This window comes from Magnolia sinica, chromosome 2 (assembly GCF_029962835.1).
Source record: "Magnolia sinica isolate HGM2019 chromosome 2, MsV1, whole genome shotgun sequence".
Lineage (NCBI taxonomy): Eukaryota > Viridiplantae > Streptophyta > Magnoliopsida > Magnoliales > Magnoliaceae > Magnolia > Magnolia sinica.
In genome coordinates, this window is record NC_080574.1 from 24,436,636 (window position 1) to 24,463,505 (window position 26,870).

A 26,870-nucleotide genomic window follows, 5' to 3' on the forward strand; every position below is an offset into this window, starting at 1 on the left:
TGCGACTTCAAAAGCTTTTGAAAAATTCGGAAGTCGCGTGACTAGAGCTTCGATTATCTTGAACTTTTTCTTCTTGAAGGCTTTCGAGGCTGCCTTCGTCCATTGAAACTCTCCTTTTTTTTATGCAATCCGTGATGGGAACCATAATAGAACTGAAACCTCGAATGAACTGCCTATATAAGGTGGCTAAGCCGTGAAAGCTGCGCACATCGTGAATATTGTGGGGTTCATGCCAATTGACAATGGCTTTGACCTTCTCGGGATCCGCCGATACACCCTCAGTTAATACAACAAAACTTGAGAAGATAACACTACTAGACATAAACGCACACTTCTTTAGGTTGGCGTACAATTTCTCGGCTCTAAGGATCCCATAAACCTGCCTCAAATGATTGAGGTGTTATTCTTTGGTCATGCTATAAATCAAGATATCATCAAAGTAGACGACCGAGAACTTTCCCATGAAGGGCCTCAACACTTGGGTCATCATACGCATGAAAGTACTTGGGGCATTAGTTAACCTAAAAGGCATGACTAGCCACTCGTATAGCCCATCCTTCATCTTGAAGGTCGTCTTCCACTCATCACCAGGGCATACACGGATTTGGTCATAACCACTTTTGAGGTCAATTTTTGAGAAGATAGTAGCATTGGCCATCATATCCAACATGTCATCAAGACGCGATATGGGAAACCGATACTTTACTGTGATTTTGTTGATGGCCCTACTATCAACATACATCCTCCATGTGCCATCCTTCTTAGGTGTAAGAAGGGCTGGCACGGCACACGGGCTCATACTCTCTCGAATGAAACCATTTTCTAGTAGCTCATCAATCTGCCTCTTCAACTCTGCATGCTCCTCTGAGTTCATTCTGTAATGAGGAAGGTTTGGTAGAGTCGCTCCAGGAACTAAATCAATGGCATGCTGTATATCCCTCATAAGGGGAAGCTCATCCGGTAGATCCTCGGGAAAGACATCATGGAACTCATCCACTACCAAAACGGCCTCAGTGGGCAACTCTACGCTAGCCTCTGGTGCACTCTCCCTAGCCACAATGGCGTACACTACCGAGTCTAAATAAGTCTCTCGCTCAAAGTCCTGGGCATTTAGAATATGGAGAGGCTTAGACTTAAACTTCGATTCCTTCAATTCTTTTGAGCCGCTCAAACCACTGTGTGGTGGACTCTTTTCCAGTTGTGTTCTTGGGTAGAAGTGGGTTTAGCTTGACTTTCTTGCCCTCAAACTAGAATGTACACACATTAGAACGACCAAATATGGTGACATCCCTATCATAGAGTCAAGGCCTACCCATGATGATATGGCCAACATCCATGGGAACAACATCACACCAAAGTGTCTTTATATGATCCAAACTAAACAAGAACAAGACAACAGTGCGAGACTAGAATGGAAGTTTCATCAACCCGAGATACGTTATAGGGTTGAGGATGAACTTCAAGCTTCAAGCCCAAATGGCTCACAGTGCTAGTTGATGCCACGTTGGCACAACTACCACTATCCACAATCATCTTATAACTCTTTTCACCACATTTTGTGTAAGTATAGAAGAACGTGTTGCGGCGTCGATCATTAGTATTATTAACTTGTGCAAAAGCGCAAGGCACAACTGCAAAGGTCGCAGACTCTTGCGCTCCCTCTTCCTCATCATTAGGGGTTTCTGCTGGTTCATATTCTTCCCCTTCATCGTCACCTTCTAGGGGCACTACTTCTACTTGCCCATCAATAAGGAACACCTTGGTACCATCTTTCGTGCCACACTGGGCAAAGTGACCAAACCATCGACATCTAAAACACCTAATTGCTTCACTTTTGCACAAACTAGACCCGACAACCTCTTTACCCTTACCATCTTTAGGCCTACACTGAGAACCACTGGAAGGCTTGTGTTGATATCTAGTGTTGGCTTAGCCCCAGAAGGGTTAACCTTAGCGCTAGAATCACAAAACTCAAACCGCCTTTCCACAGATGCTTTGAGGTATTGCTCGACCTCTAACACTACTTTATACATCTGTTCAAGAGTGTTTATGTCCTTAGCAAACAACTCTCTCCTAATGTCAGAGTGGAGGCCCGTCTTAAATCGAGCAAGAGTGAGTACGGGGTCCTCATCAACTTCACATCAGGTCAAGTACTCTTCGAACTTCTCAATGTATTCAGCAACACTCATGGAACCTTGTCGAAGAGACTATCATTCATCAACCAACCTCAAGTGATAAGAGAAAAGGGAGGTATTTTTCCTTAAGAGTTTCTTTCATTTCTTTCCAATGGACTATTGGGAGCTTCCTCGACCTTTCTTTCTTTCGCTCTACAGTAGCCTAAAATCTCTTTGCTTGACTCACAAGCTTCATCTTGATAATTCGGACTCGACGAGCATCTGACATGTCATACCATTCAAAATAGTGGTTCATATCCGCCAACCAATCTAAAAAGGCTTTAGGGTCCAAGTGACCATCAAACGTAAGGGCCCCTACTCTTAACTCCCTTTAGGAGTTGTGCATCTGGGTTATAATGATCATAATGCCCCTCGCGGGGTGGGTACACGGGTACGCGCGCATGACCAATTCCTTGGCCACCTCCATTCCTTGGTCCATCCTCCTGACTACTGCCTGAGATTGAGCATCTTCCCCAATGGTGGGGTTTGCCCGGGCGAAGGTCTCTAATTGGGTAACGCTTACATCAAGTTGTTTAAAGCATTAGTCAATACATTGTTCCAAGCGCTTACCCAAAGACTCAAACTGTCAGGTTATATTGTTCATTGATTCTTGCAATTGCTCCATGTTTAGTGTAAGGTGCAAGCCAATACCATGACCAGTATGTGTGGGCATATAACTACTCACTCAACTCAAAGACCCTCTAACACAACTATATACACCTAAATGGGACTAAATGATCCTATTGGACTCTATATGAGAGAAACTTCACAATGCTACTAAAATTCCAACGACCTAACTGCCCAAAGAGTCTGTCAACAGAAAATTCAGCCAAGAAATTTAGGGATTTTCTGACAACAGAAAATTCAGCAGCCCCTAGTGTGAATGATGGGTCCTAAACAGTCCTATATGATGAGATTTAACGCAAATTAAACGTGAGTAGACTAAACCCTAAACATGCAATGCAATCCCCTATGAAAAACCTAATCTCTAATACCAAATTTGATGCAAGACATGAAAATTAAATATGATATGCAAGATTTCAAACTTTTGATCATACTAATTTAGAAACAATCATAAAATTTCCACATTCGACATAAAGTCAAGCATGCAACAAGGGAGATCTACAAGGGTCCAAGCCTACACATGTTAGAGTTAGATCAATTAAAATTATAAACCAAACAATGATCAAAGGAGAGTAGATTATCCACACATGCAAAAGATTTTTTCCCCAATCCAAGGGATTCACATGTTTCAATTCGGAAAACCCTAGGGTTGTAAAAGGGGGAATAGAACTTGAGATTTAGGATAATCTAGGGTTAGGGTTAGGGAAATAAGGTGATAGAGGAGTGAAAGAGATGAGAGAGAGGACCTGTAATCAGTCCACACGTGTAGACAACAGGCTGGCCTAACACACGTGCGTGGATTGTTGTCCGCACTTGTGTGGGGCCCACGACCCAAAAAGGGCCAACTAGTGGTTGGTCGGCCAGGGATGGGCCATCCACACACTAAGTTTCAGGGTAATCGGATGATTGGTTTGAGCACGATGCTCCGCCAAAGTTTCAGCCCTCCTGTAGGGCCTGATTCTGGAAATCTACTATAGAGAAGGATTGGCTGCAAAATAAAGGTGGATTTGAAGAGTGGATGGCTATGAGAGATGATGAATGTAGAGGGTAGGAGGTAGGGGCGATTTGAGATAGGTGTGGCTTCACACCACGGTAGTTAGCCCTTCGAAGAAGGGAGGGTTTCGCACCCAATTGGATTTCCACAACTCAGAGAATTAGAGAAACAGGAAAACACAAAATTTTATCCATAATCTTCAATAAGAAAAAACCTACAAGGGGTTGCCTATTTATAAGAAAACCCTATACCCCAAAAGTCGCGTCATGTGCGCATACTATTACTTAGAAATGAAGTAACAAAAATAACAACTAATCAAAGCAATCTAAATCGTTCATGATGTTCCTAATAACAATAATAAGCAAAACTCAAAGTCCCTAGATCATCTAAGGTAGTGGGCCACGATCATGAGATCCAATGTTGGGATCCACATGATGATCGGGTCCACTCCAAGGAACCAAAACACAGTCCTCAAACTAGGAGGCCCTCCCTGGACGTCGTCATCGATCCAGATCGATGGTGGGGCCCTCCTCCTTGCGTATGTGCATAGGGGGTGTGCGCGTTTGCACGAGATGTCCCCAGCAACCTCAAGTTACATTTGAAAGGAATCCAGTCCTTCACTTTGCCTCCTACCATAGCCATAAATCAACATTTATGACTTGTTAAAGAATCGACACTAATAGGGAGGGTGTTTTCTTAAAAAGGATGTCAGACAATCCTAAATAATCCAACTTGCAGGCAATCTAATGGAAGGCCAAAATAAAAAATAAAAAAATAAATTGTCCAGATTCAATCACTGATGTCAACTTCAAGGGCTATGCTCCATCAACAATGGAACCCATGATTCAAACGGTCTTGGTCAACATTGATTTATGTATGTGCCATGTATATAACCACCATTTAAGAAATGCCGAAAACACAAGTGGAACTCTATCCCTTAGTTTGTTTACAAAATATAAGTTGTTGGTATCTGATGGTTAGGGAGGCACAGTGATTTGGTGAATTGAGGTTGTTAATATCGGTATAAACAGCCGAGATTGAATTGGTTGGATAGGAGTGTACAGAGGATGGGGAGAAGGATGTGTAGGACAGATGTTTGAATTTGGAAGAAGTTCGGTTGCATGAATGTTGTTGCAAGGTTGCTGTTTGGGTGTTTTGGAGTTGAGAAATGAACTGATGAAAACAAGCAGCGAGTATTTTATGCAATTCGCTATCGTCCATATGATTAGCAGTTTTTTTACAGCAGTTCCATCATTTTCTAAAAACAGCAACTTAAGGTAACTGCCATCAGGGAAATGGGCTCAATTTAGGAACCGGGGTGCAATACGCAAATTAATAAGGTAGCATTACGTAAAAATCCCTTTAAATTATGAGTAATCTCTCTAACTTATGCTTCCTCTAATGATCAATAGCCTTACATATAACCTCTCCAGCAAACCATGGAGTATTTGATGCACATTAAACAGATGGTTTTGAATCAAACGCTGCAAGAGTCTACATCACAAGCAATTTCATTTTATAATGAAAGATGTTGCATTTTATAAGTAGAAAAGGCCGAAAATAAAATATATTCACCTTGGCATCATAAGCCTGTTGACTTGATAGATTTTGTAATGTTGGAATAGATCCATCTGAAGGGGTGACACTGGTGACAGATGAAGAGGGAACGGCATTTGATCCCTCATTTTCTAGGGGAGCTGCTCGGTCCAATACAATCTGCAAGAAATGGAAATGTGTAGAATAATCAGCACAGTTCAAAATAAAAGAATCATGAAGAGTCAATGATTACTACTGAAGACAAGAAATCATATCCAACTAATGATAGAACCCTTTTCTGCTCTAAAACCTACAAAAGCAGATAAGCTGATATAGTGCTGGATGCAAGTTAGAAAACCAGGGGAAAAAAAAGCTCATCAGAGTTAACCTTGTGAAGAATTGGGTCAAAGCTAATGGAAGCATGAAGCCTTGATTGATTACTTGAGGGAAAAAATAAAAAATTGAGCACTTGAAATAATCAATCGAGTCCCCAAATGATTAACCTAGAACTCAACTAAGTTTCAAGTTGGTCTGACTTGGGCCGACATTGAAATCCAAGTCTGGGTGTGAGCTTTCAAATCTTGGAATAAGGAAAGGATGTACATGGGGAATCTGACAAGCAATGACTCCAAATTCTTGAATTACAGTCGAGATTGTACAAAAAGAAGTTTATGCTGTATCAGTATACTAGGTGATCCATTTGCTATGTGTAATGATCCCGTAGTGTCAACACTGCTGTAATTTTCTGTAGCGTCAAAAGCCACGTGGGGCTCACCATCATGCGTGTGTCGTCCACTACTTCCATCAGGTGTGGCCCCACATGTTCATCTTGTAGCCCAAAATTCAGGCCAGTTCAAAACTTGGGTGGGCCACACCATCAGAAACAATGCAAATCACAACAAAAACCTCCAAATTCTGGCGTGCCCACTTGAGTTGGGACTGGCCTATTTTTGGGGCGTCCATCCTAATGGGAAACTCAAGATGAACAGGTTGTATCTTGTATGGCATATGCACACCATTAAAGGCCCTAAACAGCATTGGAATGGTTCCTATGGTGGGCGTTCCAATCCCTATTGTTCCCTGTGGTATGGCCCACTTGAGTTTTGGATCAACCTGATTTTTGGGCTCCAGGGGCGCACCTGATGGACACTTGGACAGAGTACATGCCATTCACATGTCATGGTGGTCTCCTGGTAGTGTCAAGTGTCAACACTATGGGATAATATGTATGCATGTGAGTCGCACCGGAGTCACATGCTCAATCCCATCTCATCCTCCAAAATACCATAGAAGGCAACTGCCTTCATTTATAATTCATCAAGTTGCTTTCAGAATTACCAATATCTAGCTCCAAAGGAACCAATGAACAAATGGGGCTCCTATTCTACCGTAACTGTGTGAGGAAGATAGGGCCACAAGTACAATAGTATTCAAAGTTAAGGGGTAAAGATGTAATAACATAGACCTTTCTTCTTTGCTGTATTGGAATCTTAGGCATAACAAGTGAAGTTCAAGGTCTTCTGAAAACTAAGCATTGGAGGAACTTCTATGAAAAACTTGCAATATTGCATTGACATTTCGAAAGCAATAAAATATTAGGAAATTGTGGTGGACCTTTTGGCCTAGAATCTTATGGATTTTCTGAGAAGCAAATTCAGCTGAAATTTCATCTGCGAACGTGATAAAACCAAACCCTCTATGAGATGTTTTTGTGCCATCCTGCAGCAAAACAAAACAACAGATTGTACCGTGCAGCTGAAGAATTGAAGAGCGAGATAACTGAGGTCAATGATTAATGGAATGATAATGCATATGGATGTTCACCTTGGGAAGATATACATCCATTACATGGCCAAACTGACTAAAATGCACCCGCAAGTCAACGGCAGTTGCTTCAATTGGAATCCGGCCAATGAAAAGCTTCTTTCCCCATTTACCAGTTGAAGTGGTCGATGAAGTGGCTAGATTACAATTTTCGGTTGCAACACCAGGAACCTCAGAAGGTAGGTCTCTTTCAACTCCTGGAGATAAAAATGCATTTGGAGGGATCTGCCCTCCACCATGCATACGATCTGTAGGTGAAGCAGATTCAACAGCTATCTGCAGAGCGAGGTGTGTAACATGCTCGATGGTCAATATCATATAACAGAGTGCACAGAAGCAACATCTCCAGCTGGTAACAGATTAAAACATTTAATTTTTAAAAAAAAAAAAAAGAGAAAAAAAAGAGAGAGAGAGAGAGAGAAGACATTAAATGCAGTACAATCATAATGACATAAGCAATGTTCTACGGTCTGAAATTTTGCTTTTCTAGATAGATCAATATATGGTTTCTCTATCAAATCAGTAAAAGTTGACTGCTTCCGAGGAGTGGAAACGGAATCAGCAAGAGCAGCATCTCAACAAAAAGCATACATCACATGAGCATTGAATAGAACATCAGCAGAATGTAATATCAACAAAAAAAATATGTTAGCCAAGTTTTCATACCAACAGCTAAATAAAAACAGCATTCTCTAATGAGGTTATCCAGTACACAGGGAGCACAGCATAAAAGCTCTATGCAGTTGCCTCCTAGAGGTGACGGAGCAAACATGTGTTATCGGGACCATTGGTTTGCTGGGCTACTAATAGGCCGAAGACCACAGTGACTGGACAACTCTGATCACCCAATTTGTTTGTTTTAATGGTACGATCATGTGGACCACTGCTCTAACCACTTGTTTTGCAGTTCACTTATTGGATGGCTACAAAAATCCACTCCCCTTGATTTTCATTATAAAGCCCATCCAAGTGAGAACCTACCAGATCAACAGTTCCGATCACCATGCGTTCATCACATGCACTGCGAGGAGGGTAGTGTATAGAAGTTTTATGCCAAGGTTTTTTTTTTTTTCCTAAAACCATTTTCCCTGTATTTCTATTTTAAAGTAGATAAATAAAGCTAAAGATTAATTTAACGAATTAATATCCTCTCTCTCTCTCTCATCCATATATAGGAAAATAACAATACAATTCTGACCTTTTCTAGAAATATTTTCTAACCTATCTTTTAGGTCACTCAGATGGAACCCAATCCAGTGCCCTCTGGAGGCACAGTACTGTGCCTCAATGTCATCGCTGCACAACTGGCTTACATAGACTATGGATAAAAAAAACCATTCATCTGATGATCTTTCAAGGGGAAAAAAAAAAACCATTCATCTGATGATCTTTCAAGGGGAAAAAAAAAAACCATTCATCTGATGGGTAAAACTGCAAATGGGCCACATTCAGTGAGAAAATATCCATTTATTAGACGGTTATGATGGTAAAATAAAGCGAGTTCTGATCAAGTGATTAGTGACCTGTCAATGGTGGACATGGCATGATGCCTGGTTCAGATAATCATACACATATGCATATGTTTGGTACACAAAAATTGAGGCACAGAATACTGCGCCTCCAGAGGAAGTGGATGAGCTTGCCTTCACAAATTACAAAATCTGTGATCTAACCATCCATAGTCGAGTCCTCTGGTTGAAGGAAAATGCCACAAGATGCTTAGAAACTTTGAATCAGGTTGACAAAAAACATAAATGGATCATGATTTTTGTAACACCATAACACTTCCCTATACAGTGACAACCTTGGGCTTAGCAGGTACTGTTTTCTAGTTTGGTTTATTTCATGCATTTTTATATATATATATATACATACTCAGCTATCTTTTGGCTGGTTTTTGGAGCATAGTTATCTTCCCCTTGGAGTGATCTAAAATTTGACTGCATATAAACTGCTGAAAACTGGCTTCTCCCATGTTTTGATCAGTGATGATTACTTTACTAAGGAGAATAAAAAGAGGGCTTTTCCATTTTCTGGAACAAATGTATTAGCTCATAAAAGTAGACCACTATTTGGGGCCAGGAAGATACCTCACGACCAAAAAGATAATGTCTAAGTCTAGCAACACGTGCAGCTGATGCTTCATCTGCAAATGTGACAAAGCCAAATCCTCTGTGTGATGCTTTCTTTGCATCCTGTGCACAAAGAAAAATAAAAATAAATAAATAAAAATGAGAGAGCAAATCCCAAGTGTGACTTTGTAAATAACCCATTGTCCGATTGGACATACAAACAAAAGACCTGTAGAAATACTCAAAAAGGTATAAATGCTCTCAGGGTTAGTGAATGGAATATGTTTACCTTTGGCAGGTAAACGTCAAGAACCCAACCGAACTGACTGAAATATGCATGGAGGTCTTCGGTCGTCGCTTCCACAGGAACACGACCAATAAACATCTTTTTTTCTACCCTTGCAGGAGCCGCTAAAACAGCTTGTCCATTACCAGAACCTGCATCCCCTGTGGCCACTGCACACCCTACACTGCCAACCTCTTGGGCTGAGCAAACAGCAGATGACAACAGCTTGTTTGCTTGAGGTTCAATTCCAGCTATTCTGGAATAGTTATCAATATTGCTGTAGCCAGAAGAATGAGATATGGTGTGCATGCGTGGCATCTTCACAAAGTTGCTTGAAACCCTATAAGCCCTGGAATCCTCCTGAAATAAAATCCAGAAACTACCATGCATGATTTGAGGGTTTTGAGAGGATATTGCTGTTGCCAATACTAGAAAGGTCGATACATTACTTAAAAACATACAACCAAACAATCACAAACCTTCGGAGTAGCTCGATCAACAGCAACTTTGGAACCTCCAACCTCATGGGTCTCAGACATAAGCTTATCTACAGAGTCTGGAAGCAAGTGAAATTGTGAGTAAAAATGTTGAAAAAATTATTACTATTTGGCAGTTGGCACTGAAATAAGCCAACAGCTTCTCTCAAGCTATTAATTATCTATATTGCAATTAACTTTAATGGAATAATATATGTCAAACATGTAAATCAATGAAACTAAAGAAGTATGGTACCTGAGTTTTCATATGTGACAAAGCCAATTCCTCGATGTTGCTTGGATACTGGTTCCTAAAACACATTGAAGATCAAATATCAATGTCTTTGATATAAAAGATACAAACATACAGACACAAGTTTTATAGAAAAGATACAAACAAACAAACAAACAAGCACACATACATACACGTATATATACAGGCACAATTTCCATAGACCTCGGACACACAGACACACTTGGTGTGCCGGCTGTTTTTAGAGCTGTGATTTCAAATCATTGATCTAGACCATCCATGGTCCATTACACCTATGGTCCATTAAGTTCACACCACTTTTCGTGGGCCACAATAAAATTCACACCAATTAGGGGAAATTTTCCGCGTAATCAATTATATAGAAAAATGGATAGTTTTGGATCAAAGGTACAAAAATAAAAATAAATCAATCTAGACAGACCATTCAATTGAGTCCTCTTTGGATAACATGTCTCCAAAGAACCATTTTGAGCAGATGACCATAGCTATCTCGTTGACGGCTTGGAAAACCAAAGTTATGACAGGAGAGGCCAACGTTTCAAAGGTTAGAATACTCCGACCAACATGAATTTTTCACAGTGGCCCATGGAAAGTGGATTGAAGCTAATGGACATACTAGATCAACGATTTGACCATCCTGCGAATAAAAGCACTCGGTTAGGCTAAGAGTGACATCCTATGGCACAGGACCTTTCCTTATGTATATACAAGTACAAAACATATAAATCTTCTCCAAGTATTTGAACTCATCTCCATTTTTTCTAATGGTTGCTTGACGAAAGTTCAACAATTGTCTGTGTGCATGATATCAGCCCTCCTCTGCCTAGGCTGGGGACCAGCTGGCACATTGCTACTAGGAGTTCACCACAAACACACATGTATATATCATCATCATGGCCTTGTCCCAGCTACTGGGGTCGGCTTTCATGGTTTCTAGGAAAATTTTGCCAACCAGACTAAAGCAAGTTGCAAAATAGACATGCCAAATTAAAAGGCAATAAGACAACTAGAACTGACTGCATATGCCAAGGTATTCAGTAACGATAACGATGGCTGTAATGGCCACTGTCATTACCGTTACGATATGGGTCGTTACGGCCAAATCTTTGTAAAAGAAAAAACAGTAACAGCTTATAGCCCTGTAATGCATAACAGTACCCACTGTTATCGTTACGTCACGGCTGTTACGTAACCATTGTTGGATACCATGGCATATGTTGAATGCAGCCACGTTTGGTGACAAAGGACTATTCTTTGACATAGTGCAGTGAAGAATATGAAAAGAAGTAATCAATTGATTTGGCAGTGGCTAGAAGACAAGAATAATACACCAGATTCAATCAACTTACCAAACACAGTCTAAGAGAAGCTTTCCACGTGCTGCTAAAGGAATAAATTTCAGTGTACCCTAGACTTTCTTTCTTTTTTTATGGGTAATGTAAACTCTAGTTCTAAGGGCAAGTTTGGATTGCACTGGAAATAGGAAGGGGGAAAAAAAATCATTATTTCCATGAGCACTATTTTCCCTTGGATTTCAAGTTCCAACCTTAATGATTTTGTTTAGATGGCAAGTGAAAATCCCATACTCGTGAGATAACGGTCACATAGTTTCTTGTGCTATTGTGGAAAAGTATAATAATTGCTATGTGGAATCATTCGTTTTCTTTGTTCTCCAAACATCCCAAAGTGTCAAATCAATGGAAAATCTTTTCCATTACCTTTCTTTTCCCTTGGATTCCATGTATCTAACATGCCCCAAGTGTCAATATGAAACAAATATCACAGAAAAGGGTCAATAATGAGTTCACAGTTTGGCTGATAAGTTATCAAAATTCCAGTATGGCAGACTACCATGATAAGAAGATGCACATGGAAGGGGTATTCTCCGTCAAATCTTTTTATACTAGTATGGAAGGGGATTCCTCAAGAGGAGAAGAGACCCATACTAAGCACGTTTGGAAATACAAAGCTCCTCCTAAGACTGTGGCAATTAGCTGGTTAGTTGGTAAAAAGAAAGTCTTTACAGTGGATAATCTGAGAAAAAGAGGCATGACTATCACTAACGTTTGCCTATGCTGTATGGCGAACGAAGAATCGGTGGACCATCTCTTCATCCACTGTCCCTTTATCACGCGGATTTGGTCAGATTTCCTTCCCAGATTTAATATCGTTTGGGCCTTCCCAAACTCCTCTGGCAATCACCTTAAGGTGTGGCATGGTCCTAATCTGGGTATTCAGAGGACCGAACTATGGAGAATGGCCCTCCTCGCTATATGGTGGTCAGTGTGGGAAGAAAGAAACAGACGATGCTTCAATGGTGTTTCTAACACATCGGATTCCATAGCTCTTAGAGCGAGGAGATTGTTAGTTGAGTGGACTTCTAATGCAGACAAATTAAAGGGCTGTAATCTGTAGTTTTTAGGATTGTAGTTTGCCCGCTATCTCAGCGGCAGTTTTTTTCCCTGTACTCTTTCCTTTTTTAATAGAAATCGTGATCTTTCAAAAAAAAAAGATGCACATGGAAACAGTTAATGTATGGCAACTCGCTCAACAGTCCACACAGATTTCCGAGAAAATTGATCATGAATTAGGTTGCTGATGGGCAGGTTATTACCTTTGGCATGTAAGCATCAATTACTGGGCCGTACTTCATGAAATAGCTGCAATTATCACCTACACCCGATCAAATTTCTGACATTCAAATGATAAGTATCACAATGCTTATAAGGTTGTGACAGATAGAACATATAAACTATCAAGGCATATACAAATGATAAATAGGAAAGGACATAGCATCAGTGACAAAAGGTCAAAGCAAATGAGCAACCTGTGAAAATCTTCGTCAGTCACACTCAAAGGTATTCTAGCAACAAAAATACGAGTAGTCTTCTTGGATGTTGGGACCATTTCCTCCTGTTGGCAGAAATTAATTTATTAGTGTATTCATCATCATCAGCCCTTCTGTTGGCTTTTAAATGTACTAGCACATTATGGTGAAAGAAAAAAAAAATGACTTAGCACCCAGCAGACTAATATCTGTAATGCAAAGGCCATCACAAGAAGTGCAGATTAAGAGAAGGGCTTGAAACACATTCATGAGAAAAATGGAAACATTCTCAAGGTGGATAACATGCAGAAGTGTCAAGGGGAATGGTAACTCCAAAAACTGAATATACATAGGTATTTATGTGTACATACACCATCTTTCTTAACCATTAAAAAAAAATAAAAAAATGTACATGTACATACATGTCTTTGAGGATATGTTGTGTCTATGTGTATGATGAAGACATCGTGCACACGCACGCCCGCACGCCACCTACACATGCACGCACACCACCCCTACGCACGTATGTACGCAGAAGGAGGACCCCACCATCGATCTGGCTTGATGACGACGTCCAGGGAGGACCTCCTAGGTAGAAGACAAGTTTTTGTTCAAAAAAGTAGGCCCGATAGTCAAGAAAAGCCCATCATGGGATCTCATGATCGTGGTCCACTCGTCAGATTGATTTCATATTTTAGGTTTTGCTTATTGTTATTATTTAGAACATCGTGAACGCTTTAGATTTTTTTATTTGGTTTTTATTTTAGTTTACTTCATCGCCAAGTAATAGGTTGCGCACATAGTGCAAGTTTTTGTATAGGTTTTTTTCCTATAAATAGGCACCCCTTGTAGTTCTTTTCATTCATTCAAGCTTAATAAAAATTTCTGCTTTATTTTTCTACTCTCTTTTTGAGTTGTGAAAGAATTCAAAAGTGGGTGCGAAACCCACCCTTTTCGAAGGGCTAACTACGTGATGTGAAACCACATCTATCCCCATCCGTCCCTACCCTCTCCCATCCATATATCTCATCTTCTATCATCATTATTGTTTTGTAATTTTCAGTTTTTGCAGCTACCCGCCAGTTTCCCGAATCTGGACCTGTAGGAGGGCTGAAACTTCAGCGGAGCACTACGCCTTGACCTTACGTCAGATCGTCGTCAAACTTGGAGAGATTGGAGGTCTCCCCTAGCCGACTAAGGCCTAGGTGTCACTTTGGGAGGTGGGCTTCCATCATACGTGCGGCCAGCCTACCCGCGCACGTGCGTCAGCCCCGGGTCACCATCTGCGCGCAAGAGCTTTCTCCGAGTCTAGTTTTCCTCTTTTCATTCCTATTTCTTAAACCCTATCCTTAATTTGCATTAGCCCTAATTTATTTGAATTTTTTTCACCCCAGGGTTCCTTGAATTGATATTGGAGAACCCTTGAATTAGGGACTGTTTGCTATGCATGTGAGATCGTTTGGCTTATAATTTTTATTAGTCCGGTCCTAGCCTGTATAGACCTGGATTCGCATAGATTCCCCTTTAATTGAATGTTTGGATTTTCATGTGGGATGTGGAATTCGTGTAATTGTTTCTGAATTGGTATGATCTAAGCCTAAAATCTTGCATATCATATTTAAATCTCATGTCTTTCATCAAATTTAGCATCAAAGCGTAGGATTCTTGTAGGGGAATTCACCACATATTTAGGGTGTAGTTTGTTTGAGTCCTTCATGCATCCAATCCATCATATATAGCTGCTAGAAAACCGTAGTCCCTGATATATGTAGCTGAATTTTAGTAATGGTGTGTAGTCTCCTTCATATAGAGTCTCGTAGGATCATTTAGTTTTTATATGCATATAGTTGTCGTAGCAGGTCCTTAGGTTGAGCAAGTCAGTGTATGCCTACACGTACGGGTCGTGGTTTTGGTTTGCACCACACGCTAAACATGGAGTAACTACAACAAACAGTGGCCAAGTTAGCCCAGCAGGTTGAGTCCTTGAGTAAGCACTTGGAACAACACATAGATAAACGCCTTGAAGAAATAGAGGCCTCCTTTAGGGCAAACCCCACCACTGGGGAGGATGCCCAATCTCGGGCAGTTGGTCAGGAGGTTAGACCAAGGAATGGAGGCGACTACGGAGCTGGTCATGGGCGCGTACCTGTGCACCCACCCCGTGAGGGACATCATGATCAATATGACCCAGATGCACAACTCCTCAAGGGAGTTAGGGTAGATGCACCTACATTTGATAGCCACTTGGACCCTAAAGCCTTTCTAAATTGGCTGACGGATATGGACCACTATTTTGAGTGGTATGATATGCCGGATGATCGACGAGTCCGATTCGCTAAGATGAAGCTTGTGGGTCAAGCAAAGAGGTTTTGGCCGACAGTTGAGCGAAAGAAAGAAAGAGCAAAGGAACTCCCAATAGTCCATTGGGGAGAGATGAAAGAAATGCTGAAAGAGAAGTACCTCCCTTTCTCTTATCACCTGCGGTTGATTGAGGAGTGGCAGTCTCTTCGACAGGGTTCCATGAGTGTTGCTAACTATATTGAGGAATTCGAAGAGTACTTGACCCGCTGTGAGGTTGATGAGGACCCCGTACTCACCCTTGCTCGTTTTAAAACGGGCCTCCGTCTTGACATTAGGAGATAATTGCTCGCTAAAGACAGGGACACTATCGAACAGTTGTATCTAGTGTTGGACGTCGAGCAATATCTCAAAGCGTCTGTGAGAATGCGGTTTGATTTCCACGATTCTAATGCTAAGGCCAATCCCTCTGGGGCTAAACCTAACACTAGATATCAAAACAAACCTTCCAACAATTTACAGCCTAGGTCCAAGGATGATAAGGGTAAAGAAATTATCAGGTCTAATTCACGGGAGAAGTGGAGCCACTAGGTGTTTTAGGTGTCAGGGGTTTGGTCATTTTGCTCACCAGTGCAGCACGAGAGAGGGCACCAAAGTATTCTTTATTAATGGGCAAGTAGAAGTAGTGCCCCCAGAGAGTGATGGCGAAGAGGAAGAATATGAGCCTGTAGAGACCCTTAGTGATGAAGAAGAGGGAGCGCAAGAGTCTGCAACCCTTACAATTGTGCATTACACTTTGGTTCAAGCCAATAACACTGATGAATGGCGCCGCAACACGATCTTTTACACTTACGCAAAATGTGGAGAAAAGAGTTATAAATTGATCGTAGATAGTGGTAGTGCCAACGTAGCATCGACTAACACTGTGAGCCGTTTGGGCTTGAAGCTGGAAGCTCATCCTCAACCCTATAGAGCTTCCTAGGTTGACGAAACCTCCATTCCAGTATCACACGGTTGTCTTGTTCCTATTCAGTTTGGATCTTATAAAGACACGCTTTGGTGTGATGTTGTTCCTATGGACGTTGGCCATATTATTCTGGGCATACCATGGCTCTACGACAGGGATGTTACCATATTTGGTCATTCAAATATGTGTACATTCTGGTTTGAGGGCAAGAAGGTCAAGCTAAACCCTTTTGCCACCCAAGAGTACGACTGGAAAAGAGTTCACCACACAGAGTGGTGTGAATGGCTCGAAAGCAGCAAAGGAATCGAAGTCCAAGTCCAAACCGCTCCATATTCTGAATGTCAAAGACTTTGAGCGAGAGACGGAGGAGAACGCGATGGTATACGCCCTTGTGGCTAGGGAGAGTGCATAGAAGCTAGCGTAGAGTTACCTACCGAGGCCATTCCGGTAGTACATGAGTTTCGTGATGTCTTCCCTAAGGATTTACCAAATGAGCTTCCCCCTATGAGGGATATACAGCATGCCATCAATTTAATCACTGGGGTGACTCTACCAAACTTCCCGCATTACAGAATGAACCCAAGGGAGTATGCTGAGTTGAAGAGGTAGATTGATGAGCTCCTAAAGAAGGATTTCATTCGAGAAAGCATGAGCCCGTGTGCCGTGCCCGCCCTTCTTACACCTAAGAAGGATGGCACATGGAGGATGTATGTTGATAGTAGGGCCATCAACAAAATCACAGTCAAGTATCGGTTTCTCATACCGCGTCTTAATGACATGTTAGATATGATGGCCAATGCTACTAACTTCTTAAAAATTGACCTCAAGAGTAGTTATCACCAAATCCGTGTACACCATGGTGATGAGTGGAAGACGGCGTTCAAGACAACGGATGGGTTATACGAGTGGCTAGTTATGCCTTTTAGGTTAACTAACGCCCCAAGCACTTTCATGCGTGTGATAACCCAAGTGTTGAGGCCCTTCATGGGGAAATTCCTAGTCATATACTTTGATGATATCTTGATTTATAGCATGACCAAGGAGCAACACCTCAATCATTTGAGGCAGGATTGTGGGATCCTTAGGGCCGAGAAGTTGTACGCCAACCTAAAGAAGTGTGCGTTTTTGTCTAGTAGTATGATCTTCTTAAGTTTTATTGTGTCAGCTGAGGGCGTATCGGCGGATCCGAGAAGGTCAGGGCCATCGTCAATTGGCCTGAACCCCGCAATATTCATGAGGTGCACAGCTTTCATGGCTTAGCCACCTTTTATAGGCGGTTCATTCGAGGTTTCAGTTCCATTATGGCTCCCATCACAGATTGCATAAAAAAAGGAGAGTTTCAATGGACAAAGGCCGCCTCGAAGGCCATCAATGAGATAAAGGTAAAGATGACCGAAGCTCCAATTACGCGACTTCCAGATTTTTCAAAAGTTTTTGAAGTCGCATGTAACGCGTCAGGAGTCGGCATAGGAGTGCTTAGTCAGGAAGGGCACCCCGTCGCCTTTTTTAGTAAGAAACTGAATGAGACGAAACAAAAATATTTCACTTATGACAAGGAATTCTATGCGGTAGTGCAATCTCTGCGCCATTGGCGTCGTTACCTATTGCCGCAAGAATTCGTCTTATTCTCAGATCATGAGGCCTTGAGATATCTGAACTCTCAAAAGAAATTAAACCCTAGGCATGCCAAGTGGGTTTAATTCCTTCAAGTGTACACTTTTGTGCTTAAGCACAAGGCCGGTGTAGAGAATAAGCCCGCCGACGCGTTGAGTTGTCGAGTCTCATTACTCAACTCCATGAGTGTTGAAGTTACAGGCCTTGAGTTCATCAAAGAAGAGTATTCTGAGTGTCCAGATTTCGGAGTCGTGTACGCGTCGTTGTTAGAGAGTCCGTCAGGAGCTAGCAGTGTACGCATCGTTAGGAGTAACCGCTTGTGCATACCACACACCTCCCTTCGCGATTTTTTTGTCTGGAAGTTACATTCAGGAGGGGTTGCGGGTCATTTTGGTCAAGACAAGACCATTGCCCTAGTGGAGGATAGGTTTTATTGGCCAAGCCTCAAGCGAGACGTAGCCAAAATTATAGAGCACTGTCGTACTTGTCAACCGGTAAAGCAAAAGAGACAATACAGGATTATACACACCTTTGCCAGTCACATTCATCCCTTAGCAGGACATCAGTATGGACTTCATGCTTGGACTTCCCAAGACTATTCGGAAACATAATTTCATATTTGTTATCGTGGACCGTTCCTCTAAAATGGCCCACTTCATTCCCTGTTCTAAGACCTCCGACGCATCTCATGTTGCCAAGCTATTCTTTAGTGAGGTCGTCAAACTACATGGGTTACCAAAAACCATAGTTTCTGACCATGACGTGCGATTCATGAATTACTTTTGGAAGACACTATGGCACATGATAAATACTAGGCTCCAATTTTCTTCTGCCTACCACCCTCAGACCGATGGCCAGATTGAGGTGGTTAATAGGATCCTATGGAGTTTACTTCGATATTTAGTGGGGAAGTATACCAGGACATGGGACACCGTACTACCCATAGCCGAGTTGGCATACAATAGTTCTATAAATAGGTCCACAGGTCTAAGTCCTTTTGAAGTCGTTAATGGTTACAAGCCTAGGAAGCTTATTGATCTTATCCACATGTCATTGTCTCATAGGCCATCAGAGTCTGCAAAGTCTTTTGCACATCATATACATTATTGCATCAAGAAATCAGGCGAAAGATCACTACTAGTAATAAACATTACAAATTTTCGGCAAACCAACATAGACATTTCAAAGAGTTCAATATTAGGGACTCTGTAATGGTCTGCATCAGGCCCGAGCGGTACCCTCCAGGGGCCGTTCGTAAGTTACACGCGCATAGCGCTGGGCCCTTCAAAATTATAAAGCGAAACGATCTCAATGCGTATGAGATAGATCTTCCACCTTTCATGGGAATTAGTTTAACATTCAATGTGAAGGATCTAGTTGTTTTTCAAAAAAATATTGATACTTTTTCCGGCCCTTCGCCCACCCATCCTCATTCCCCAGATTTACCCCTTGATTCATGGCCTCTTTCCGACCTTTCATCCCAGCCACTGCCTCTCATACCTAGCCTTCACACACCCAAAAAGGAAATAGAGGATATCCAGGACCATGAGATAGTTTCAACATCAGACAGCGGGTTTCAGAAGTACCTAGTTAAATGGAAGTTACGCCCAGCTTCAGACAACACATGGCTCACTGAGGAGCTGACATCCTAAAGCAGTTCAGGAGTTTTATTTCGCCAATGGCGAAATCTTCACAACCAGAGAGAGTTGATGAGGACATCGTGCACATGCACGCACCCTACACACGCACGCACACCACCACCCCTACGCACGTACGTATGCAGAAGGACCTCACCATCAATCTGGCTCGATGACGACGTCCAGGGAGGGCCTCCTAGCTATAAGACAAGTTTTTGTTAAAAAAAGCCCGATAGTCAAGAAAAGCCCATCATAGGATCTCATGATCGTGGCCCACTCGTCAGATAGATTTCATATTTTAGGTTTTGTTTATTGTTATTATTTAGAATATCGTGAACGTTTTAGATTTCTTTGCTTGGTTTTTATTTTAGTTTACTTCATCGCCAAGTAATAGGTTGCGCACATGGTGCAAGTTTTTGGGTATAGGTTTTTTTCCTATAAATAGGCACCTCTTGTAGTTCTTTTTATTCATTCAAGCTTAATAAAAATTCCTGCTTTATTTTTCTACTCTTTTATTAAGTTGTGGAAGAATTCAAAAGTGAGTGCGAAGCCCTCCCTTTTCGAAGAGCTAACTACGTAGTGTGAATCCACATCTATCCCTATCCGTCCCTACCCTCTCTCATCCATATATCTCATCTTCTATCATCATTATTGCTTTAAATTTTTCAGCTTTTGTTGCTATTCATTCCCCTGCAGCCAATTTCTAGAATCTAGACCTCTAGGAGGGCTGAAACTTCGGCGGAAAACTACGCTTTGACCTTACGTCGGATCGTCGTCAAACTTGATGGGATTGGAAGTCTCATGTAGCCAACCAAGGCGGCCTACGTGTCACTTTGGGGAGGTGGGCTTTCATCCCACTTGCGCATGTGCGTCAACCCCGGGTCACCATCTATACGCAGGAGCTTTCTTCGAGTCTGATTTTCCTTCTTTCATTCCTATTTCCTAAACTCTAGCCTTAGTTTGCATTAGCCCTAATTTATTTGCCTTTTTTTTTAGCCCTAGGGTTCCTTAAATTGAGATTGGGGAATCCCTTTGATTAGGGACTATTTGCTATGCATGAGTGGTTGATTTCTATTTCCCTTTGAGATCGTTTGGCTTATAATTTTTATTGGTCCAGTCCTAGCCTGTGTAGGCCTAGACCCGCATAGATTCCCCTTTAATTGAATGGTTGGATTTTCATGTGGGACATGGAATTTGTGTAATTGTTTCTGAATTAGTATGATCTAAGCCTGAAATCTTGCATATCATATTTAAATCTCATGTCCTGCAACAGTGTATCACTTTGTATCTATACATGCATGCATGGTGCCCCTATTAGGGAAACTCAAACATAGTGTACATATGGCAGGATATCATTCATTGCAGTTGTCGTTGCCATCATCTTAGGGGTCAGCTTGCAACTGGTAGCTTGACAAAAGTTTTGTGATCGGCTGTGCACCCGGGCTCTAGAACCAACCATGGAAAATGCTTAACAGCAATCACATGCCAACATGGTACCACCCAACACTAACCATGGTTTAAAAACTTGAAAACTTAACTCCACTACAATGTTTGTGGAATCAAGTCAAGTAAATCAATCAAATTTCCAAGCTTTTTCACGAGTTTCTTTTTTTTTTTGGTAATATTGAATACTAAAAGTAAGCAAATATAAAAACGGTCTATAGTCTTGCTTAGTTAGAGTTTGTCGAATTTCATTGAGTTTTGATCGATGAAACCTGACCTTCCCACTCATCATGGAGGGAGTTTCTTTCAATGCCATCAGCTGGGCATCTTCAGGATCTCATCCATGGTGTCTCACTGACTTTTGGGGAGAATTTGAAGTGTGCTGGCCATGAGGTCTCATTCTCCCACGTTCCTCAAGAAGCAAATGAGGAGGTGGATTTGCTTGCTAAAGAGGGTGCCTCAGCAATGTCCTTGGTCATTAGAGAAAGAAGATAGCATGATGGGGTCCAGATGGCTTGTTTCTTTGTTTTCTTCGGGTTGCCCCTGGTGTGGTAGTTTTAGTGGCAGCAGCCCTGGTTTTTTCTTTTATCCTTATAGTTTGCTGCAGCCCCTTGCTGTGGTGTTTTATTGTTTCTTGACATGTTGCCAGGCCCTCTTGTAGCAGTTTTTCTTCCTTCTTGTTAATGAAACTTTATCATCCATAAAAAGGCACAAAATTACAGATACGCCTGTGCACAAATATATAGCTGGGATTCTGGGACAAAGCGATAATGATGATGGTGATGGTGATGGTGATGGCGATGTTGATGTTGATGTTGATGGTGATGGCGATGATGTGATGACAATGCATGTGCATGCACTTGCGCACATGTAAGGATGCAGTGTCATTTCTAATGGTGGTCAGAAGGAAGTTATGCTTGATGGAATAATATAAGTTAAAAAGATGCACATCTGGTTAGGTTAAAGGATGGACTTGCCCTTGGAGTTGCTACTTTAACCTCAAGTGTCCTCCCTTTGAAAGTATGTTGTGCTGCAAGCGCTTTCTGATGGCCTCATGTGAAAATATATATAATATCGACATAAGAAGCATGTTCAAAATTGATTACCCAGTCCATGAGATTGTAATTAATGAGCTAGCAGTACAATACCTCTGCGTCTTCAGAAGATGCAAACGTTACATAGCCAAAACCGCGGGATCGTCCCGATGCACGGTCCTAATAAGCACAAGCAATACTCCATGAGCTAAAAGCAGCAGTTAAGAGAGAACTTAGATTTGATGGTCAATTGAATAATCAAAAGAAAGCAATGCTGACACATTTAACCCAACTCAAACCCTCCCGTGAACAATCAAACCTCAAATCCACAGGCAACTTCACTAGATGATGCCTTCTTCCTTTTATTGGTAGCCCAAATTTTACTAAATAAGTGGCTCAAAAGAAGAAAGGCCATTTTTACAGCCCCAAATTGGAAAACGGTATCCCCTAAAATCACTGAACCAATGTAAATAAAAGCTTGAATTTTCTTAGGCATCACATCAATGCAAAAAGAAAATAACATTGAAATTGGAGAGAATATTTATATTTACTTTCATCACCATCACATCGGCCAATTCACCAAATTGACTCATGTACTGCCTTAGTCCTTCACTATCCACATCCCAAGGAATCCCCAGGATCTGCAAAATATCAAAACAAGCAAAATGAATAACATACTTATATGGTAAAGAATGCACGACACAGTTTGAAGATCATCATACCACCAATTTCTTGCTCCCAGGACACATTGGTACGCGTCAGCCTCTTACTCCCTGTAGATCAAACATCAATCTCCAAATGACAGACAAGATAAAGGAGAATCAAGCAATATATTGGAAACATGCAGAGGAAACACCAATTGTCGCATTTCATTGACAGATATCACTTTTTTCATTAATGATGTTTACTACATAATGATTTTAGTTGCCTTTAAAAAATACATAACAATTTTAGGGGGCCCTTAATACATCATAACAAGGGTTGTGGTAGTTCCAAGGAATCTCCAATTGAAGAATCAGTATCGCATCAATGGGGAACTAAATGTCAAGCTGATAATGAGATTGCAATAAAATTAGCTTTAGCATCTCATTTAATCTAGGAAAAAAAAAATCGACATGCTTTAAAATTCAAATTAAGAACTTTTTGCTACTTCAAAAGTTCAATTCCACGCCATTACCTGTTGAAAAATGTAGCAGATTAATGAGAATTATATTTTTTTTTTAGTCTAGAAAAAAATCTCTACATGCTTTAAATATTAAATTAAGTGGTATCTGCTACAGCCAAAGTCAAATTCTGCGCAAGTGCCAGTTGAAAATTGAGCAGATTAATGAAAATTTTATTATGATTTTTCACAAATAAATAAATGATCCGATCCACCTTAACAATTCTCCATTAATTTTTATCTTGTAAAATACGGGAAACAGTGCCCAAGAGATCCGTCAACAAAATAGAGAGATCTTGACAATTTTCAGTCAGTAGAGAGAGCAAAAGTATGTGTTTGCAAGCCATGGATTCAATAACAGATACCATGAAAATCAGGTTGACTTCTCTCTGCAGTTGGCCTCAGCTATGATTTCCCAATGTCGGTCATTACACTTCCTTGAAAGTTCCTTTTGACAAAAGACTATGACCTCACTACATTTCACAATGGTCGGACTAAGTTGTGAGTTTGCTACAATGTCAGCGACATCGACAGGCAAGAAGTAATGTTTCCGCCAAAAACAAGTGGTTGATGCTGCTTTCGGATCTATCGCATCACCTTTGTCGTTGTTTAGCATCACTTTTGTCACTTTTTTTTTTGTAAACTAACTTACCCAAGCTCCAAAGGTGGCAACCTAGTTAAAATAATGAACGTATTACCCTTCTTTCTAGCCTTTTATTGTGGAAGAAAATTCCATGAATGCTATTGAGTAGGCTTCATCTCATCCTGGGAGCCCGAAGCTGTGAAGACCATCATTTTTTGTTGATGAAATCTGCAATACATCATCTAAGTTTGGAAACCATTCTTAAATAGGAAAATTGGATATCTGATGCTTTTATTGGAGATGGGAGTGACAAAAAGGCCTCTTGTCATAGGTGATTCTTTGCCTCTCGCTTATCCTCTTTCTTTGTGTTATCTTGATAAAGCTTTAGTCATTCATAAGAAAAAAGGTGGTGTTATTGTAAAATAAAACACATTCTTTCATTTTTCTTTTATTCAAGTCAGGTACTCCACTTCATCCCTGCTAAAATTGTATTGAATACTAGACTTCATACAAGCAATAAGCACCAATGACCAAAAACAACGAGGTACACATGCAGCTTGACACACAAAAAGTTACACTAAGGACTCATTTGGCAGCATGGAATGTGAGGGATTTGCTGTCTTTTGGTCGTTTGGTAGCAACAAATTGGAGGATTTGGATTTGAGAGGAATCCAAATCCCCCAAAAGAGATCCTTTTGAACTCCCACCTCAAATATATAATTTCAAATCCACTCAATTCTGTACAAACTAAAATCCATCAGATTCCATAGGATTTCAAATCCACCTGCCAAATGAGCCGTAAGGATTACTTGATTACTTCCCACTTCGTGCACGCACAATACTCAGATTGTACGTAAATAAACATTTTATATGTATGTCTACTGACTGTATCAAATAATACATGATTATGTATTTCTTTATTGGATGAAACTTAGGCTGTGTTTGGATGCCCAGCTGAACAGTTAGAATTCAATTCGATAAAGATATGATGATCAAACAGGGATGAGCCCACTCCATCCGTAATAAGCGCAAGCCCCAAGTTGCAATTGCAATCGTTTTCAAGTTCGAATTGAAACACATGGAATTGCAGTTATGGGCTAAGTTGCCACGGTGAACTAAAACGATACTGCCTACATTTTGATCACTTCCAATACAACGAATTAAGTGGATTGCAATGAGCATCCAAACACACCTTGATGGAAAAAGCAATTTTAAAAAAGAAAAAAAAAAAGAAAAGAAAAAAGGAACACATAAAGATGAGAAAGTAGCAAAACAGTGAAGAAATTGAGTACTGTTTCAATTGTAAAAACGGAACTCTGAAGTTTGCGTACAAGAGAGTAAAATCGAAGAAACCAGCCACTCACACAAAAATAAATAAATCATCATACTAATTGTATATTAAAAAAAAAAAAAAAAAGACGGTCAACAGCATTGTTCAGGTAATCTTATGAAAAATCTGCGATTGATGGCGTTTTAGCACTTGCCTGTTCTGACGAAAGAATTTTCGACTTTCAGCCTGATGTTGTTGACTCGGCGAGATTCCAGCCGTCGATGATCTGGATTTAGGAATTAGGGTTTCGGGCTTTGAGAACTCTCGAAATGGAAGGTGGTGGGAAAAATAAAAGGAAAGAAGGAAAGACGGTGAAAGATATTTTAAATAAAAAATAGCAGAAGATAAATAAAATAGACGATTTTGACAGGATAATTTTGACGGGATAAAGAGGCTCGGAGAATTTGGTTGGGACGTTTCACGGGGAGGAGGTGTACGGTGAACAGGAAAAAAATAAAATTCAGTAGACGTCTTATCAAGTTTAAAAGTGGGACCACATGGTCTATAGTTCGTTGATCCAAACCGTTGGTATGATCGGCCTCGCGGTAGATGGTGCATGCACGATAAATTCCCAGAATTGGAAGATGCTGGCTAAGCAATATTTGGCCTTGTTTTGGTGAAATGTGAACCGCTGCAGTGTTTGCTTGCTGATTCGTTTGTTGGGCACCCGATCAAGGGTCATGATTCATCCAAGGAGGACTTTTGTTGCTTGGCCGTCCGCAGCTGGGGCCGTGATATTGATGATTTGGATCACTGAACAGTGGGTCCCACTTGAATTGATTGATAACATAACGGTGGTGTACAAACTTTTTGTCCCTGTTTTGTGTACAGACGTGATCAAGGGATTTTCAAAGGAATGATATTTGCAACTGCAGGGTCCAAACGCAAGCGCTGCACATGTGCCAATGTGGCCACTTGTGCAAAATCTGTAACATCCGTCAGTCAGGCCCATTGGTGGATGCATCTTATTCTAGAAATCAGGCCAACCCGCTGTTCAAGTGAGCCACACATGTTCATCGAGTAGGAACTGCTTGCTGTCCTCTTTTAGCAGCTCTAGAGCGAGGCATGTCTGACCCGATCCGATGGATCGGACCCGATTCTAACGAACCGATGGCCCAAATCGATGCGGATCGAGTTGGGTCATTTAGATCCTAATGTTTTTCGGATCGTGGTCAATCCAGACCAATCCAATCCCTAACCGATCCTGATGGATCCGATCCGACTCGATTTGGAGTGGATAAACCATGTGCATTCACGGTGGGCCCCAACAGAATTTACTTAGTACCACAATGTAAGATACATCCTCTCTTATGTACCTATGGTAACATATAATAGTATAGAATTGTACTCTGTATTACCAATAGTAGAAAAAAAAAAGTGTTTATATCTATCAGGGCAGACGATGATATCATCCTATCATTTTCGATGAGAGAGAGAGAGAGCTTTCATGAGAGAGAGAGAGCTTTCATAGGAGCGAGAGAGAGAACTATATAGCTGTTGTAGTTGTAGGTAAGTGTCGTGATGATGATATAATCCTATCATTTTCAGTGAGAGAGAGAGAGAGAGAGAGAGAGAGAGAGAGAGAGCTATATAGTTGTTGTAGCTATAGGTAAGTGTCGTGCGAAGACGAGTACTAACTCTCCTCGAGCTTCGAGTTGTATGAACGGTTCAAAGGAGATCAAAGTTATATGGGCCCCACAGTGTTGTATTTATTA

At 41.1% G+C, this 26,870-nt stretch overlaps 1 protein-coding gene across 7 annotated transcripts in view; it reads right to left on the reverse strand.

The window, feature by feature from the left end:
• LOC131236694 (RNA-binding protein 1-like) overlaps positions 1-25,524 on the reverse strand; it is a 32,352-nt gene extending 6,828 nt beyond the window's left edge. The window contains exons 1-14 of one of the 7 annotated variants that reach the window (XM_058234048.1): positions 25,306-25,524; positions 22,803-22,849; positions 22,632-22,721; positions 22,195-22,260; positions 22,024-22,089; positions 13,088-13,173; positions 12,875-12,920; positions 10,243-10,297; positions 9,990-10,066; positions 9,514-9,870; positions 9,243-9,347; positions 7,153-7,428; positions 6,943-7,047; positions 5,368-5,508 (exon numbers count right to left, since the gene is read on the reverse strand). In XM_058234048.1, the coding sequence (XP_058090031.1) occupies positions 5,368-5,508; positions 6,943-7,047; positions 7,153-7,428; positions 9,243-9,347; positions 9,514-9,870; positions 9,990-10,066; positions 10,243-10,297; positions 12,875-12,920; positions 13,088-13,173; positions 22,024-22,089; positions 22,195-22,260; positions 22,632-22,721; positions 22,803-22,829 (1,497 nt within the window). In that variant the 5' untranslated portion in view covers positions 22,830-22,849; positions 25,306-25,524. Of the gene's footprint in view, positions 1-5,367; positions 5,509-6,942; positions 7,048-7,152; positions 7,429-9,242; positions 9,348-9,513; positions 9,871-9,989; positions 10,067-10,242; positions 10,298-12,874; positions 12,921-13,087; positions 13,174-22,023; positions 22,098-22,194; positions 22,261-22,631; positions 22,722-22,758; positions 24,263-25,305 lie in introns of those variants that run through there. The other 6 variants (XR_009166834.1, XM_058234049.1, XM_058234050.1 and 3 more) reach the window with 6 other exon arrangements.
• Positions 25,525-26,870: the final 1,346 nt, after the last annotated feature.